General features: G+C 51.3%; 1 protein-coding gene across 6 annotated transcripts in view; it reads right to left on the reverse strand.

The window, feature by feature from the left end:
- Positions 1–14,934, reverse strand: part of ACSL6 (acyl-CoA synthetase long chain family member 6) — a 57,684-nt gene that overhangs the window by 28,181 nt on the left and 14,569 nt on the right. For all 6 annotated transcript variants that reach the window (XM_077911583.1, XM_077911581.1, XM_077911582.1 and 3 more), the window contains 8 exons: positions 12,076–12,296; positions 9,809–9,923; positions 9,053–9,117; positions 8,673–8,774; positions 8,065–8,164; positions 7,334–7,512; positions 6,280–6,312; positions 4,880–4,931 (listed from right to left, as the gene is read on the reverse strand). In XM_077911583.1, the coding sequence (XP_077767709.1) occupies positions 4,880–4,931; positions 6,280–6,312; positions 7,334–7,512; positions 8,065–8,164; positions 8,673–8,774; positions 9,053–9,117; positions 9,809–9,923; positions 12,076–12,270 (841 nt within the window). In that variant the 5' untranslated portion in view covers positions 12,271–12,296. The remainder of the gene's footprint in view (positions 1–4,879; positions 4,932–6,279; positions 6,313–7,333; positions 7,513–8,064; positions 8,165–8,672; positions 8,775–9,052; positions 9,118–9,808; positions 9,924–12,075; positions 12,297–14,934) is intronic.

The raw sequence follows: 14,934 nt of genomic DNA on the forward strand, positions 1-14,934 counted from the left end.
CTCCAGCTTTCTTACATGTATGAGTGAGGTTTTATAAACTTCCAATGAGTTACAGAATTTTAAAATGTTCCCAGAAATGTTCAAATGATTTCCTCAAGTCAGCCCTTGATGCAGTCCCAAAGGATGAAGGAGAAGCACATGTGGACAACAAATCCTGGGAGAAGATGCAAGGTCTGAGGTGGGGGGTAAGTAAGCCTTTGGAAAGTTCTACTTGCTTCTCTGATTCCAGGACAAGTGCAAGCTTCTAGCAGTATTTCTTTCAAATGTGATATGGAAAAATTTCCAAGCTCCTCATATGGAGGAACAGGTAAGCATTTCTCACTAGATCCATGGCAAAGTTAAAGAACCAATGTTTGCTCTGGCTTTCTCCTCTTCTGGTGCAACATGGGCTGGAGGTGCAGCTGCCTGGGCCCCGACATCTCAGCAGCATGAGGCCTACTACCTTCTACTCATAGGCTGGCCATCCTCCCATTTGTCCTCCCTCCAGCTGCTGAAAGGATAAAAACCTCTTCGTTTCAGGTTCTGCAACTGTCATTTGGGCTTTAGCCAACATTCCTGGGCTGGCCATCCGTGGCTGATGTGCAGAAAGGCATTTCACTGGCTGAAGGTCTACACTGGATGGACACTGGCTCCAAGTGAGAATAGTTAATGGGAGTGAAGCTAAGCTCAAGGTTTCTCCTACAGGGGTGGGTGGGAGTGGAGCTGGGAGCAGTGCCGGGCCCTCTGGCTGGAGGTTCCTCTGGCTGCTTGTTTCCACTTTCACACAAAGATGGGTTACAAAAGACGCCAGTGACAGAAATGCTCTGGGAGCTTTCTAAGGCAGAGTATTCATCTCCCTGCTAGAGGGTCCCAAATCTTCTTTTAGGATTGAGTCTTACTTTCATCAACCCCATATCCAGCATTAAAAAAAATTTTTTTTAAACAATCAGACTTGAGAGCTGGTAGGAATACAAATAATATCTCTAATAGCAGCCAGTTACTGAACACCCACGAATGTGGGCACTGTGCTAGGTGGGCATCTCATGCATGGCAGCTCAGTTATTTCTTAAAATAGCCCATGCTACAGGTATCAGCTAGCTTCATCTAATATCCAAGGAAGTGGGGGCTTAAGAGAGGTCAAGAAATTCTCCTAAAGCTGCACAGCAGGAATACTGAGATTTTGTCAGTATGATGCATATGGTCGTATAAGTCCTGAACTGAATGGTGTAAAGCGAACACGTCAAGGAGAACATTTTCCCAAGATCCCACCTCTGAGCAGCCACAGACATAAGGCTGATGGGTATCTACATACTCAGCTAATGGACTGCAGATGGCTGAGTTTTGATGGGTGTCCCCAATCAGCAGAGACGAGACGCCTCCCCCTATACTTCCTCCCCTTCTTCTCCAGACAGGACACGTCTTTTTCCTAGTGGTACCTGGAAGCCTCCTCTCTCCTCTAATCTAAACCAAAGCTTTGTAGGACACCTGGGTGGCTCAGAGGTTGAGCGTCTGCCTTCGGCTCAGGTCGTGACACGGGGTCCTGGGATCAAGTCCCACATCAGGCTCCTTGCAGGGAGTCTGTTTCTCCCTCTACCTGTGTCTCTGCCTCTCACTCTGTGTCTCTCATGAATAAATAAATAAAATCTTAAAAAATAAATAAACCAAAGCTTTGGGGGCTCGGCTCCACTGAACAGCACCTCCCTTTCCTCTGTCTCCAGTGGCTTTTTCTCGATGCCACAGAACACTTTCAGGGGTTTCCAGGAAAATAACATGAGCCTCATCCCCTCCAAGCCTCTGTCAGCTCCACTCTTGCTCTATTGTTTCTTCGGAGCTAATCTGTTTTTTTTACTTAAACTGTCTCTTACAGCCTAACATACATATAATAAAGTGCCCAAGTGAGTGTCAGCATGTCTTTTGGTGACATGGCCACCAAACTGAAGGAATTGTCCACACCTGTTGAAATCACAACCTCACCTCCCATTCACTGCTCATTCCACTGCATCAGCCTCTGCATCCAGCCTCCACTCTATGATTAGCCTTTGCCAAGAGCACCAGCAACATCCTATGGGCAACAGCTTAGCCACTGGACAATGCTGACAGATTCTATTCTGCTCTAGCATCTCCAGCTGTCTCCATGTGAAACTCCTGCCCCTATCACTCCTCCCCTGCCAGTGTTTCCAGATCCTGTCCCCAGACTACCAGTCCCTCAGTCAGCTCTCTCTCAAAGCAACATTTTCTTTCTTGCAGCCAATCCTCTGCATATGCTGTTCCCCCTGAGAGTGCCCTTCCTTCTATTCTCCTCCAGCTACCACTCTTTCAAGACTCTGCTCAGATGGACTTCCTCTGAGAATCCTTTCTGTTTTGCTCTTCTGACCTCTTGGTGGCCCAGTGCTCCATGCACCCTGGGATGCAGACCCTCGAGACAGTGACCAAATTTTACTGAACTGCTTGGTGATGTGAGCTGTGAGCTCAAGAAAACAGGGCTCTGGCTTATCCATCCCTGTGACCTCAGCCCCCAGCACTAGGTCTGATGCATAGTGGATGCTCCATAAATAAGCTGAATGAGTCAATCTATATAAATTAGAAAAAGAATGCTAAAAACATAGATTGAGACCACTGTATTTTCTTCTCTGGGAAGACAGAGTACATATACTCATAGGACAGGTCTTAATTATCATTCCTGAGGCCAGATTTCCTTAACTGGACTATGTTATACCCACAAGTTGTCTTTTTTGGGAGGAGGGGGTGTCAGACTCCAGTCCAGCTGAAAGTCATTTTATGAATTTGGAATAACGAATCACATAACCATCCAGTAGCCATCCCTGAGTATAGACAAACCCCAAGCTCTCACCTCGTCCAGGACCTTGTTGGCCTGACTATAGGCTCCAAAGCACTGGCTTATTCTAGGAATTTCCACAGATGTTTCCATCACATACCAACAAAAAAATCTTCCCAGAATGATTCCACCAGAATCCTGAACCAAATATCAGGTTTAGATCATATTTTCCATCTTTCCTCACTGAAAGAACAGTATGGCTCTTGATGAAGCTGGGAGCCAGGACACTCAGTATGGAAAGGAAGCTGTATGCAGGCTGTGATGCCAAGGACATGTAGGGCTGATGTGCTTGACAACAGGATGGCTACCAGAAGCACAGCTCAGGCTAATGCAAGGGAAATCCAAGTACAGCCGGGCAGGGTGATAAGAGGTACACTACATCCTCCAGTTCTGCCCTGGCACCAGCAACACCTCTAGAACGGAAAGCTCGGGCACTAAATCACCACTCATTGGTCAGGTTCTGTACGTCCCACAACTTCCACCACACAGAGCCTGGGCAGGATGGCTTAGCTTCCAATTGTGATTTCATGGTCTGGAAAAGCACTAGACATGAGGCCTGCCCTCTCCAGCTGGGTGACAGCACATTTCTGCACTGTGAAGTTCTTTTCCAGATATGGGGGCAACATCAAGTGACTCGTTAAAAGCCTAGGGGAGTGCTCCAAGGGCACAGGTCCAAAGCTAAAGGCCACAGTAGTAACCTGTTCCCCAGCCTTGGAGAGACAGGTCACCAAAGTTTTACATCATGAAACTCATGACAAAAAACAATGTAAACCTGAAGGGCATTTCTGAATTCCAGGTTGAATCTAGATGTCAGCTCCTGGGGAGCAAGAGCTATGCTATTTATTTTCTGACAAAAATTAGCAATGTGGGGGGAAACCCTCAAACCCACTTAGTTAATGGTAAAAATCCATCTTGATCCAATAAGGTCATGTTTATCATGATCCGTCCTCATGGAGAGTCCTGCTTGTGGGGCTGGTCAGGATCTGCCAAATGACTAAGAGGCTAAGTCTGCGGGAAGCATGGGAAGCCCTGGTTTGCTGTAAGCCCCACCAAGAGCTAACATCAAGGCAGGCCAGTCCTCAGTCTGGAAAAAGAAGGCTGAAAATTCCTTGACCATTTAGGGAAAAGACAAGCAACTTTCCAAGTCAGCAGATGAGATGGAGCATTAGCATGGGAAGAGCACTGGGCTGGGCATTGTGGGACTAGGGCACAAATCCCCTACCATCACCTACTAGTGGCATCCACACAGGACCAGCCCCCACATCTGCATGCCTCACAGGTGGTGCTGAGGCCCTAGCAGCTCAGTGACTGGGTGAGCAGGGCACTGCAGGCTGTGAAGTGCCATGGCCCTGACTGTGTTCCTCGTGTGCTTCTTGCCCCCCAGCCTGCCCCAGGCAGCCTGCCTTGGCTGTCCCTGCAAACATCACTATGTATACTCTCTGTCAGCACCAGGCACGGGGTGGTGTTATTTCTGCTTATCCCTGTCCTGACAGCCATGTCCATGGCAAACCAGCCCCATGCTGCAGAGCTTTGGCACCACCTTTTCACACGCCATCCCCTCTCCTATTCAGCACTTTTAACCACCCTCATTACAAGGCGAGGAGCTGGGCAGAGTGGGTGGCAACGAGGTTAAATGACTGGCTTGTAGCTGCCCAGCCAGTGGTGGAAGTGGGACTTTGAGGCTCTCGGACACCAAATCCCACACTTGTTCCCTAGTCCCCGACACAAAGGCCAGGCAGAGGCAGGAAGTGGAGGGGTGAGAGCTGCCTCTCAGAGGGGAGTGATGGAACTCAGCTACCCAGCTCTTCTGTGGCTCCAGCGCTGGGGGATGGCATCCCCACCTTGTACCTCCCGGTCCACACTGTCCATCCATGTCCAGCCACCTGTACTGCCTCCTGCCGAGCACTGGGGGCAGCAGGAGGGGCCCGTCATCTGTAGCCAAGCACAGGACAAGGCTCAGCCCAGGCTATGGAGTGCACCAGAGACCCCTGCATCTGCCCCACCAAGGCTGTGGGGAAAAGGCTGTAGGTGGCCCTGGCTGATGATCTGGGTGCCTGTGCTCACCTGTTGTGCCGCTTGTAAAACACACAATGGAGAGGTCGCTGGGCTTCGGGGGCTGCAGAGTTGAGAAGAAGTGTGCGTTAAATAGACCCAGTATGGCCAGCCAGGGCCCAAGAGCCCTGGGCCCCTCTACTAGCCCCACTGGCCATGTGTAGGTATGGGGGTCTGTGTGGGTACATGTGCACACCCCTGTGTGCTGCAGTCAGAGAGGCGGGCTGGCAAGTCCCCAGGAAAGGGGGAAAGAGGCTGAAGAGACCTACTGGACGCCTGGACATCCATCTGTCCCACTAACCTCTTACCTGGTTCTGCTGCTTCCTCAACTTGAATCTGAGCTGAATTCTAGATGGGATCAGGCTGTAGTGGCCACATTCAGGCCTCTAAAAGAGACCACACCTTTCTAGTGGATGTGATCTGGTTCCACCCTTCCTTCCCACTTTCTTCCAAATGTCTGGGGTTAGGCTTGGGAGGAGAACACATGGCCCAGGAACTGAGCTTCCCACTGTGTCACCAAGACTGCTCTGCGTCAGGCCCTTGCCCCTGGCACTGGGCACACAGTCCTGGGGTCACTGGGAGGAACCTATCGTGTCTGCTTATATGCAGAGGAGGTGACATGAGCTGAGAATGAGGGACAGGCCAGATCTCTCCAGATAAATGGAGGGTGGGCTCTGGGAGAGGAACTAGCCTGGCCATTGGCAGAGGTCAAAGAAGCAAGAGCATGCCAAGGAGTCGGAGAATAGTGCTCTAAGGCCTTGTATGGAGGAGGTGGGTACATTCCAGGGCTACCCGTGAAGGGCCGGCCTACGTAGGACAAAGCTCAGGGACAGGTAAGAAGAGTGGGAAGAACTGAGCTGGAGGCGAGAAGCCTTGTAAGCAAGCTTAAAACCCCCACAGGGCCCTCCCAGGGCCAGTGACTGTCACTGGTGACTTAAGCCCAGGCAGTATCACTTTGGGGTGACACACAGAAAAATTCACAGAGCAGAGATGAACAAAGACAGCAGACATCAAAAGGCCACTCAGCCCCAGAGTTCATTTCTGGTTGTGTTGCTGCTTCTGCTCACCCCATCCTGACAGAGTTCACTACCTTCAGAGAAAAAAAGAAGCCTTCCCAAAGAAGCCTTCCTAGAGAACCTAGACTGGCCAGGATTGGCTCCCTTTTTTCTCACTCCTAAATGTCAGACTCTTGTTGCAGGCCCCTTTCTAGACCACTCCCCATACCCTCCCCGCCCCCCCCCCCCCCCCCCCCCCGGAGAAGTCCTGGTACATTTCCCAAGCTGCTCACAGTGGCTGCTTATTAACACAAGGGGGCTGCTCTGACCTCCTATCAAGCCCCTGGCAGGGAGTCTATGAGGATAAGCCCTGCTCAGCATCTTGCTCAAGAAAGACCCACTGGCAGATGAGCTTACCACAGGAGCATGATGATTCTGTTGGCCACATTCCTGGAAGAGAAAAATCCTATTTTTAAATGCTCAAAAGCTCTTATCAATCAACACAAGCAAAAAACCTAAAAAAATCAAAATAAACTCAGCATACTATGCCCTGCCCTTGTACCCAGCCTAGAGTTCAGGATTCCCTATTCAGACATAGCCCATGTGGAGAAACCACCTGAGTGGTCTCCTCAAATACACATCCAGGCCTAGGCCATCCTGCACATTACAGCCAAGGTGCTCAAGGCCCAGGGCAAGCCTAGGCACTGTGCACATGCATAGTTGGGGAGACAGCTTGAGGTGCCCACCTGGACAGAGTGGCTGGGTGACCTGGACTTCTAGATAAATGGTCAGGGCTAGAGGGGCAGATGGGAGTTGCCACTGTATATGAGGCCCCAAAAGCCATGAAAGGGTACAAGTATACAGGCATTACAAGCATAGTTAGAAATGTACAGGCATGTAGGAGGACAAATGGAGAGCCCAGGGGCCTACATCCAGTAAGGTATGGTTGGGGTCAACTGCTACTGAGCAGAGTGTGAGTTCTGGGAGGCCAGGATGGCCTGTGTCACTCCAGCAGGCAAGCTGCCATCAAACCCACACCTCCAGAGAGGTCACACACAGAAAAACTGGTTCTGCTGGCCGCTGGGAGTCTCAGACACATTGGAAGAACCTCTCAAAGACTCTGGGACCTCATCTCTATAGTCCTCAGGTTCAGACAGGCTGATGGTTAGATGGAAAAAAGGAAGCCCCAGACACGACATAACTCTGGGGCAGGCTGGTACCATCACCCACGTGTTGGAGCTGTGTCATTAGCTGGGCCAACAAACTGAGCCTGTGGCTGAGAGGATGCCTATGAGCACCAACTCTACCACCCTCTGCCAGCCCTTGTGAAGCTTGCTCTGTTTTGACCCTGAAGAACTCTGATGGCCTAAGACATCCACCCCAGGGCATGAGAGGGGCAGATAACCAGCAGCTCTGGCTCATTGGCCCAAGTAGCTGTGGCCCAGTAAATAGCCCAGGAGCAGATCCTCACCTCCACAGCTTGCATGGACTTAATGATCACCCCGCACTCCTGCCCTCTTTCTTTCAGAGCCTCCTCGAACGGTTCCATGATGATGATGAGCTTGAGCCCCGGAGTCTCCTTCCTCTCCACATGTTCTAGCAGAAGCACGGCCTTCTGAGGTTTATCCACCACCACGGTGCTGATGTCAGCTGAAGGGACCATCAGGGAAAGTCAGGCTGTGACTGTGGGTACATGTGCCAGGCAGCAGAACTATGGACTGTGTGTGCCAAAGCTTGTGTATAAAAATGCATAAGAGAGGCCATGTGGGCCATATGGAGTGCTGTATAGAGAGGAAAGAGCAGGGAACTTGGGAGAAACCAAGGGCAAAAGACCAGGGAATTTCCTAGAGCAGATTCCAAGCATTCCTTTGCTCCAGGATCAGGCTCCATAATCTCAGATCTGCTTGAGATATTTGCTGCACCCCCACCTCAGGCAACTGCCCCCAGCTATACTAAGCCTCAGAGACTTGGAAGCCCATGTGGGGACTGGTAGCCCCTTCATAGTAGCCAGGCCCTGTGTAAGGTGTCTTTCTGGGAAGTCCAACCAGGGAAAGCTACCTCAAGGGCCAAAGTGGAGAACGTTCTTTGAGGATGGAAGTGAAGTACTTACTAGTGTCAGACAATTAGTATAACCTGATGGGGGGAGGGGAGGGGATTCTAGGGGCTGGCTGCCAGTGGCAAGAGGGGGCAGTGGTGGCTCACCTGTGCTGATGATGTAGCGGATAGCACCAGGGCCCAGGGTGTCATAGAGTGGGACCACCACCATAGAATACGTGTAGCAGGCAAGCTCTGCAATGATCCACTGTGGAGACACACAGGTCTGGGGTTGGGAGAGCACAGAGCAGATAGGAGGGCTATACTGCCCTTATGCCCAGGCAACCAGGGAACTTGTTCTGGGTCCTACTGAGAAGGTTCTGTTCTGGCCCTCTCTGTGTGGCAAGGAATCCATGAGGCTAACTAGTTGTGCCTGCTTACCCACAACCTTTGGATCATGCATATCCCCAAGGAATTCTAGGACTCCAAACAGCCCAAGTGTATATAATAGGCTTGCATGGCCTTCTGCCCTGGGTCATTCTTCCCCCATGGCTCAGAACACAGCTTTTTGTGGGACTGGGTGGTATGGATGGAGCTTGGCTGGGATTTCCACTCCTGATTAGGGGCAAAGCCAAGCGAATGAGGGGTGGCATGGACTAACTAGATCCATTTTTCCTCTTATCCCAGGCCCTACAAACAGTGGGAGCAGGGCTGTTTTATGATATTCAATCCCCCTACTCCACTGATACCTCCAAAACTTTAAGGCAGATGCTTACCTCTGGCCGATTTTGTGCAAAAACGCCAATAAACTGATCCGTACACGGTTTACAATTGTGTTGGAGAAGTCCAGACCCTAGAAATTCAGCCCTGTCGGCCACCTGCACACAGACATGAGGAAGTGATAGAAAGCAAGGACTTTTGGCAGGGGAGGGAGATCCCCAGGTGTGGATTCCTACAGGTCTGAGACCTCCCCAAGTCTCTGCCCAGGTCTGCTGGAAGCCCTATGAGGTTGCTGCCGGGAGTCTGGCAAAGAGGCCAGGCAAAGAAAAAATGACCCTCTGAGACCTCAGGGGGCCCTTGGGGGCTTGTACCCACAAGCCCCCAAGGGCCAGATCTACATGAGTCGACAGGGTGGGGCCTGTCCTCCATCACTCACCTCCTGGTAGGACAGCCACTGATAAGGTTGTTTGGGCTTCCTGAAGCCAAGACAGGGTCCATTCCCTGCAGAGAGATAAGCAGGCCTTGTACCAGGGAAGATGGTAGGGTGGGGTGTCACCTGCACCTGCTCATCAGACTCCTGAATGGACATCCCATGCTGTGAGGTAGCCCATGAGTCAAGTGAACTGCCCCTTAGCTGCCTGTGTAACCTGCAGAAGCCCAAGAAGGCCTAAAGTACACAAGCATGACACATACTCAGGAATTAGGGAGGCCCAGAAATGTGGGATGACACATTACCAGTTCCCACCATGACCTGTGTGATGCAGCCCCAAGAGGACACAGAGACCTGGCCATGAGGCAGAAGCAGAAAATTGTCTCTCTGGAACCATTTTCTTTTGCCCCATACACTGTCTCACCCAGACATCTTAGAGGCTCAGGTTCTGAATCATGCCAACCAGTGGCCTGACAGTTTGAGGTTTATCAGGGGCTGCCCACAGGAGATATAAAGTATGGGCTGAGAGACAGCTTAAGGTCAGGCAGTCTGAAGTTCTAGAACAAAGCTGAGGTCAGCCTTTTGGCCACATAATGCAGCTATTTATCTGATGGGGTGAGAGAAGGGCCAAGAGTGGCTTTTCTCCTCTGATCCTGGGCACCACTCACCTCCCAGGCCCCTGGTGCCTTGTTTGCCCACCACTACCTTTGCACCCGATCACTCCCTGCCACAGTGCCTCCACATCCCCACAGTCCCTCTCACCTGAGATGCTAAGCCCACGGCGGAACACCTGGTACATGGTTCTGGCATCATCATAGTAGTGGGTGAGCAATTGAGGGCCATCCCCGATCACAGATCGCCGGGCCCCACCACTGTCCTACGAGCCAAGCACAGGCCAGGGAAGCTGGCTGAGGCAGGCAGAGGCATCAGGAGAGGGCACCAGGATGCATCAGGCTGCACATAGCTTGGATGCACACCAGGGCCACATGGCTGGGGCTGTGACATGCTCTGTATGCATTCATACACAGCCTATACATAACACCTGGACTGTACACACACAACCTCTACACATGTTCACATACAGCCAGCTTGTCTACACTAGGCCTGTATGCACCCACACTCAAACACAGTTGGCTCACACACACAGCCCAGTACACTGATCTCCCATATAGGCACACAGTACCTCAACACCAGGTTAGCACACACAAAATGTACAGAATTTTAGTTACTGTTCATATGCACCTCTGGTTCACTCATTCAATGGAATGGGGAGTGTTGGCTACAGTCAGGCTACCCTCTGGCATCAGGATCAGCCTGCCAAGGTGGCTTTCATCTCATTTGCTGCTGCTGCTGTGCCCCTAGGTTAAGAATCATTTGGGTGTCAACCATCATTCACATAATAGCATGAATTAGTGTGTGTACTGGCTGAAGATACCTGTCTAGGCACGCTCTTGCCCATGCCACTTGATCCTTCCATAGCACAAATTGGCACTGTGTCTCTATACTACTAAAAACCCAAAATAAATCCATGCTGCCCTTCTCCAGGGTCCTGGCCCATGGACCTTTGTCTTTATTAGCCTCTTCAAGTGAGTTATAATTATAAGTTTACCAAAACAGTCTAGTACTTTCTCTGTGTCATCTTACCAAATCCCTACCACAACCTTAGGAAATGGGTGCTCTTTTTATTACCCACCTGGCAGTTGAGAACAACTGAGGCTCAGAGAGTTAAGAAACTGCCAAGGACCATATAACTGGTAAAAGGCATGGCCAGCCCTTCAGGGCTGCTGGTCACCAAAGGCCATTCTGGAAACCACTCTGCTAGCCCATGGGTATCCCTTCTGCCATCTAGACACCCCATGTGAATCACCATTTCCCAAAGCCACCAGGTACAATTTTACATACCCCCACCTTTGCACACATCATTACTGGAAAAGTGCCCTGAAGATGCTCATCCTATCTAGACCTGCATCCTCTCCTACCAGGCAAAAGTCTGGTATGCTCATGGTTGCCAAGATGCACCATCAATAACAAAAAAACAGGATGCCGAACTGTGTGTGCAGCATGACAGCATTTAGAAAGAGGGGCAAGGACACCTGGGTAGCTCAGGGGGTTAAGCATCTGACTCTTGATTTGGGCTCAGGTTGTGATCTTGTGAGATCGAGCCCTCCTAAAGGGCTCCATGCTCAGCGGGGAGTATGCTCGAGAGTCTCTCTCCCCTTGCCTCTGCCTTGCACCCCCCCAAAGAAATACATAAAATCTTAAAAAAAAAAAAAAAGAAGAAGAAGAAAAGGGTGGGGGGGCAGATACTATCCATTTGCTCATGGACGGTTCTCTAGGACAGAAAACTTGCAGGCAAGGGGAAGAAGGTAGAAGCTTTTCAGTCTGTGACCTTTTATTCTTCTGAAGCATGCATATATTCAAAATGAATAAAGTTTAAGAAAAAGACAATTTTTAAATTTCATAAGCTTAAGAAAAAAAGAAATCTCACTAGTCCTTCTAGAGTTAGCCTGGGATGCCCTTGTCCAGGCTGGGCCACAGCACCTCTTCTTCTAGGTTACCCTCCCTGTAAGTTCATGTGCTCTGGGAAGACGGGGCCATGGGGCAGGCTCAGCTCTGAGTCCCAGCTGTAGACCAAGGCTGGGCACAGGATGAGCCCAGAGTGGGCACAGGGAGACCAAGAGGGGAGTTACCTGGCAGCCCCCTGAGAACCTTAGGTTTTCTACTGAGGAACCAATGATCTAAGGCTTCCCAAGAAGTTGGCAAACTAGAGGTCTGGTGTAAGGCCACGGTCAGGCTCTGCCCAGGGCTCAGTTCCTAGGAAAGCCAGAGGAGCATCTTGTAGGAGACCCTGTTCAAGGCCCCTGGTGGCGGCGGTGGTGGTGGTGGTGGTGGGGTGCTTACTGCTAGCTGCCAGGGGAAAACGAGTTCTCTGCACCATTTGAGGTCAAATCAGCTACAAGTTTGGCTTCTACCTTCAAGATGCCTCTGTCCACTACGTCCCACAGCCCTGCTGCTTCCACACTGCTCACCTCCACTTCCTCTGACTGCATCAGGAGGTTGCATGGTGGTTGTAAGGCCTTTGGCCGGTGAGTGAACCAGTAGGCGAGGATGGCAGCCAGCGCACCCACACTCACGAGGGTAGTGGCTGAGAGGCTGCGGAAAAATTGGCCCAAGTCACCCAGCTCGGGCAGCCGCAGCAACCTCAAGATCTCCTGTGTCTGCATTTTCTCCAGAAGTGAGAGGATGAACTCTGTAGGAAACAAGAGGCAGGTGAGAGAGAAGAGCTGATGGCAGACTAGGGAGGAGTCCCTCCCCTGTCGTTCCATCTATCTTGGATCACAAGCGACACCGTGACCTTGGCCAAGCCCTGGCCAAATACACTGTTGGGCAGGCCCTGGGCTAGCTGGGGTGTACCATCTCCTGGTGCAACACAGCATATCCCAGAAGCTGGCCTCCTAGAAGGGCCTTTCCAGGTGACAGGCCAGAGCGCTTAGGAGTCACATTTGACAGTCAGACATCCAACCAGTTTTCCTGAGACCCACAGGCTCAGGCCCCAGGCCATGACTGACAGATGCTTCCGTATCTTGCAGAGGTCAGCATGTGCTCTGACAGCTCTGTACGTAAAGCCTCCTGAGCCCCAGGGTCAGGGTGCTCTGCCTCTCCTATGTAGTCATACCATTTGGCTTATCTTTGCTCCCAGAGTATGAAGAGCACAGTGACCAGAATGAGTGGGGTGAAGGGGTGCCTGGTCCCCCCACTCCATCTCAAAGCTCCTGGCCCCAGGCTCCAACCATGAGGGAGACAGAGAAGGGAAGGAGAGTGGAGCCCCCAACCCATCCTGACAGACACCTCTGGCCCTCATGATATGAGGGCGGTGATCTATCTGGCAAGGGTCCAGTGAGTGATACAGCAGGGGTCCCCCAGGTCCACATCCTGATCTACCACAGGCTCTCCTTAAAGAAAAGTTGGAGCCAAAGTTTTGCCAGGGCCAGAGGTGATGCTGGGGCCAACTTTCTGAGGGAACAGCAGGGTTACCAACAGCAACGGGAGTGAGGTCAAATACAGCTCCCTGGTCCCAGATTGCTGACCGCTGTGCACTGTAGCTCCGCACTGCCACTGACCAAGTACCAAGAAGCACGGGTAGCCCCATCATGAACTGGGCCCTAAGCTGTCTTCCCTGTGAACCCGTCTGCTAATGTCCCGAACAAACAGAAGCAGCATAAGGAGCACGTGTTAAACTGATGGGAAGGGAAAGGAACCAAAGTGCAGAGAGAAAGGGCTCAGCAGAGTGCTGTGTGTACTCAGGGTGCTGTGCTTGCCTACCACAGCCCAAGTGGACACAGTGAGCCTATGAGGAGACAGAGTGGATGCCCTAGGGTGGGCAGGGGAAGCATTTCTGTAGGAAGCACTAGTGACTAACTTTGGTTCAGAGAGTAGGTCCCAGGGGCTACCACGTCCTCCTGATGGCCGCTAAGTGAAACAGTGTTAGCAGGGCAGACAGGGCCAGCTGGGCTCAGGGGTCTGTACTTCTCCCAAGACTGACCAGGCATTGGATGATTTATCCTCACTACGGCTTCCTCAGAGTCACTGCCCACTAGGATCTGAGGCTACCAGCGCCACATAACATCTCCAGGTCTGCCAGCCTGATGAGGGGCTGGGTAGGCTCCCAGCTGCCCTGCACTATCTACAGCTGCTCTCCTTACTGGCCTTCTACCTTTGGAAGCATGGTTGTGGTTTCCCTTCTTGGAAAACAGTGAGAATCCCAACAGCAGCCACTCTACAGCCACAGGAGATGAACCAAGCAGCAATTGCCTGACCTCTGAGAGAGGAGACATCTACTGAAATTCTGACAATAATATTTGTACTAAACTGTAATAGCACCACACCAGAGATGAGGTCAGTGATGTGCAAAGTCATTGCAGAGAAAACAGGCAAATATTGGTTCAAATTCCTTCTCCTTTACCTATAAACTACACAAGGTTGCACATAACCCATCTCTCTGGACCTCCCCTTGTCTATCTTTAGAGTGGGGATAGTATCACTCAGCCATGTACTCATACTGTATCTGGCTGGCACAGAGGCATGCCACGATTAAACAGATAGCTAAGAGGTGCTGTCAGACCGGGGAGGCTGCTCAGTCCAGGCAAGTCTAAGCACCAGGCAAAGGTGGTCCCTGGGGAGTGGCACAACTTGCTGTCTGAATCCTGGTAACACTCATGAACCACCCATAGACTCTGGGTGCTCCCTGGGGAGCAGAGAAAGTAAGCCCCCAGCCAGCCTGATCATTTTCACTGAGTTCCTGAGCTGGAGACCCAGTTTTACTGGCAGCCTCCTTGAGCTAGATCAGTTTTGAGGCCATCCCATAGGAACAAATCACTCCTGGCATACCGATCACATTAAGGTACCAGCAGAGAAGAGGCCCAACTATGGACCCCAGTGAATTCACCAATGAAAACCACTCTGGGGAAGACCCCCAGCAGGCCACCAGCTAGCTTCCTTGGGACATTTATTTCCCTCAGCCGCAGATATGGAGACCAAGTCACCGCCGTGTCTATCAGGTAAATGACTTTGTATACACATAATAGAAAATCCAGATATACTCATCAGTCTTTGGGGTGGGCTCCTGATGTTTCCTCTAATGGGCTGAACTGAGTCAATGGGCTGAGAAGCCTCTGACAAGCCCAAGAGCTCGGCTATATGGTCCCAAAAATTTTAGAGAGAACCCTGGAAAGATACGTCACTACCAGCAGTCCCTAGCCCTTGGCAGTTGCTCCTGGGTGCTACCCTGCAGCAGAGCATGGCCATTTGCAGCCTTTGCTGCAGTGCTGGGTTTTTCACAGAGCACAGCCCAGAAGGGTCAAGCCATCCATCCACCTACCCAAACCCCA

This window comes from Canis aureus, chromosome 10, assembly GCF_053574225.1.
Source record: "Canis aureus isolate CA01 chromosome 10, VMU_Caureus_v.1.0, whole genome shotgun sequence".
Lineage (NCBI taxonomy): Eukaryota > Metazoa > Chordata > Mammalia > Carnivora > Canidae > Canis > Canis aureus.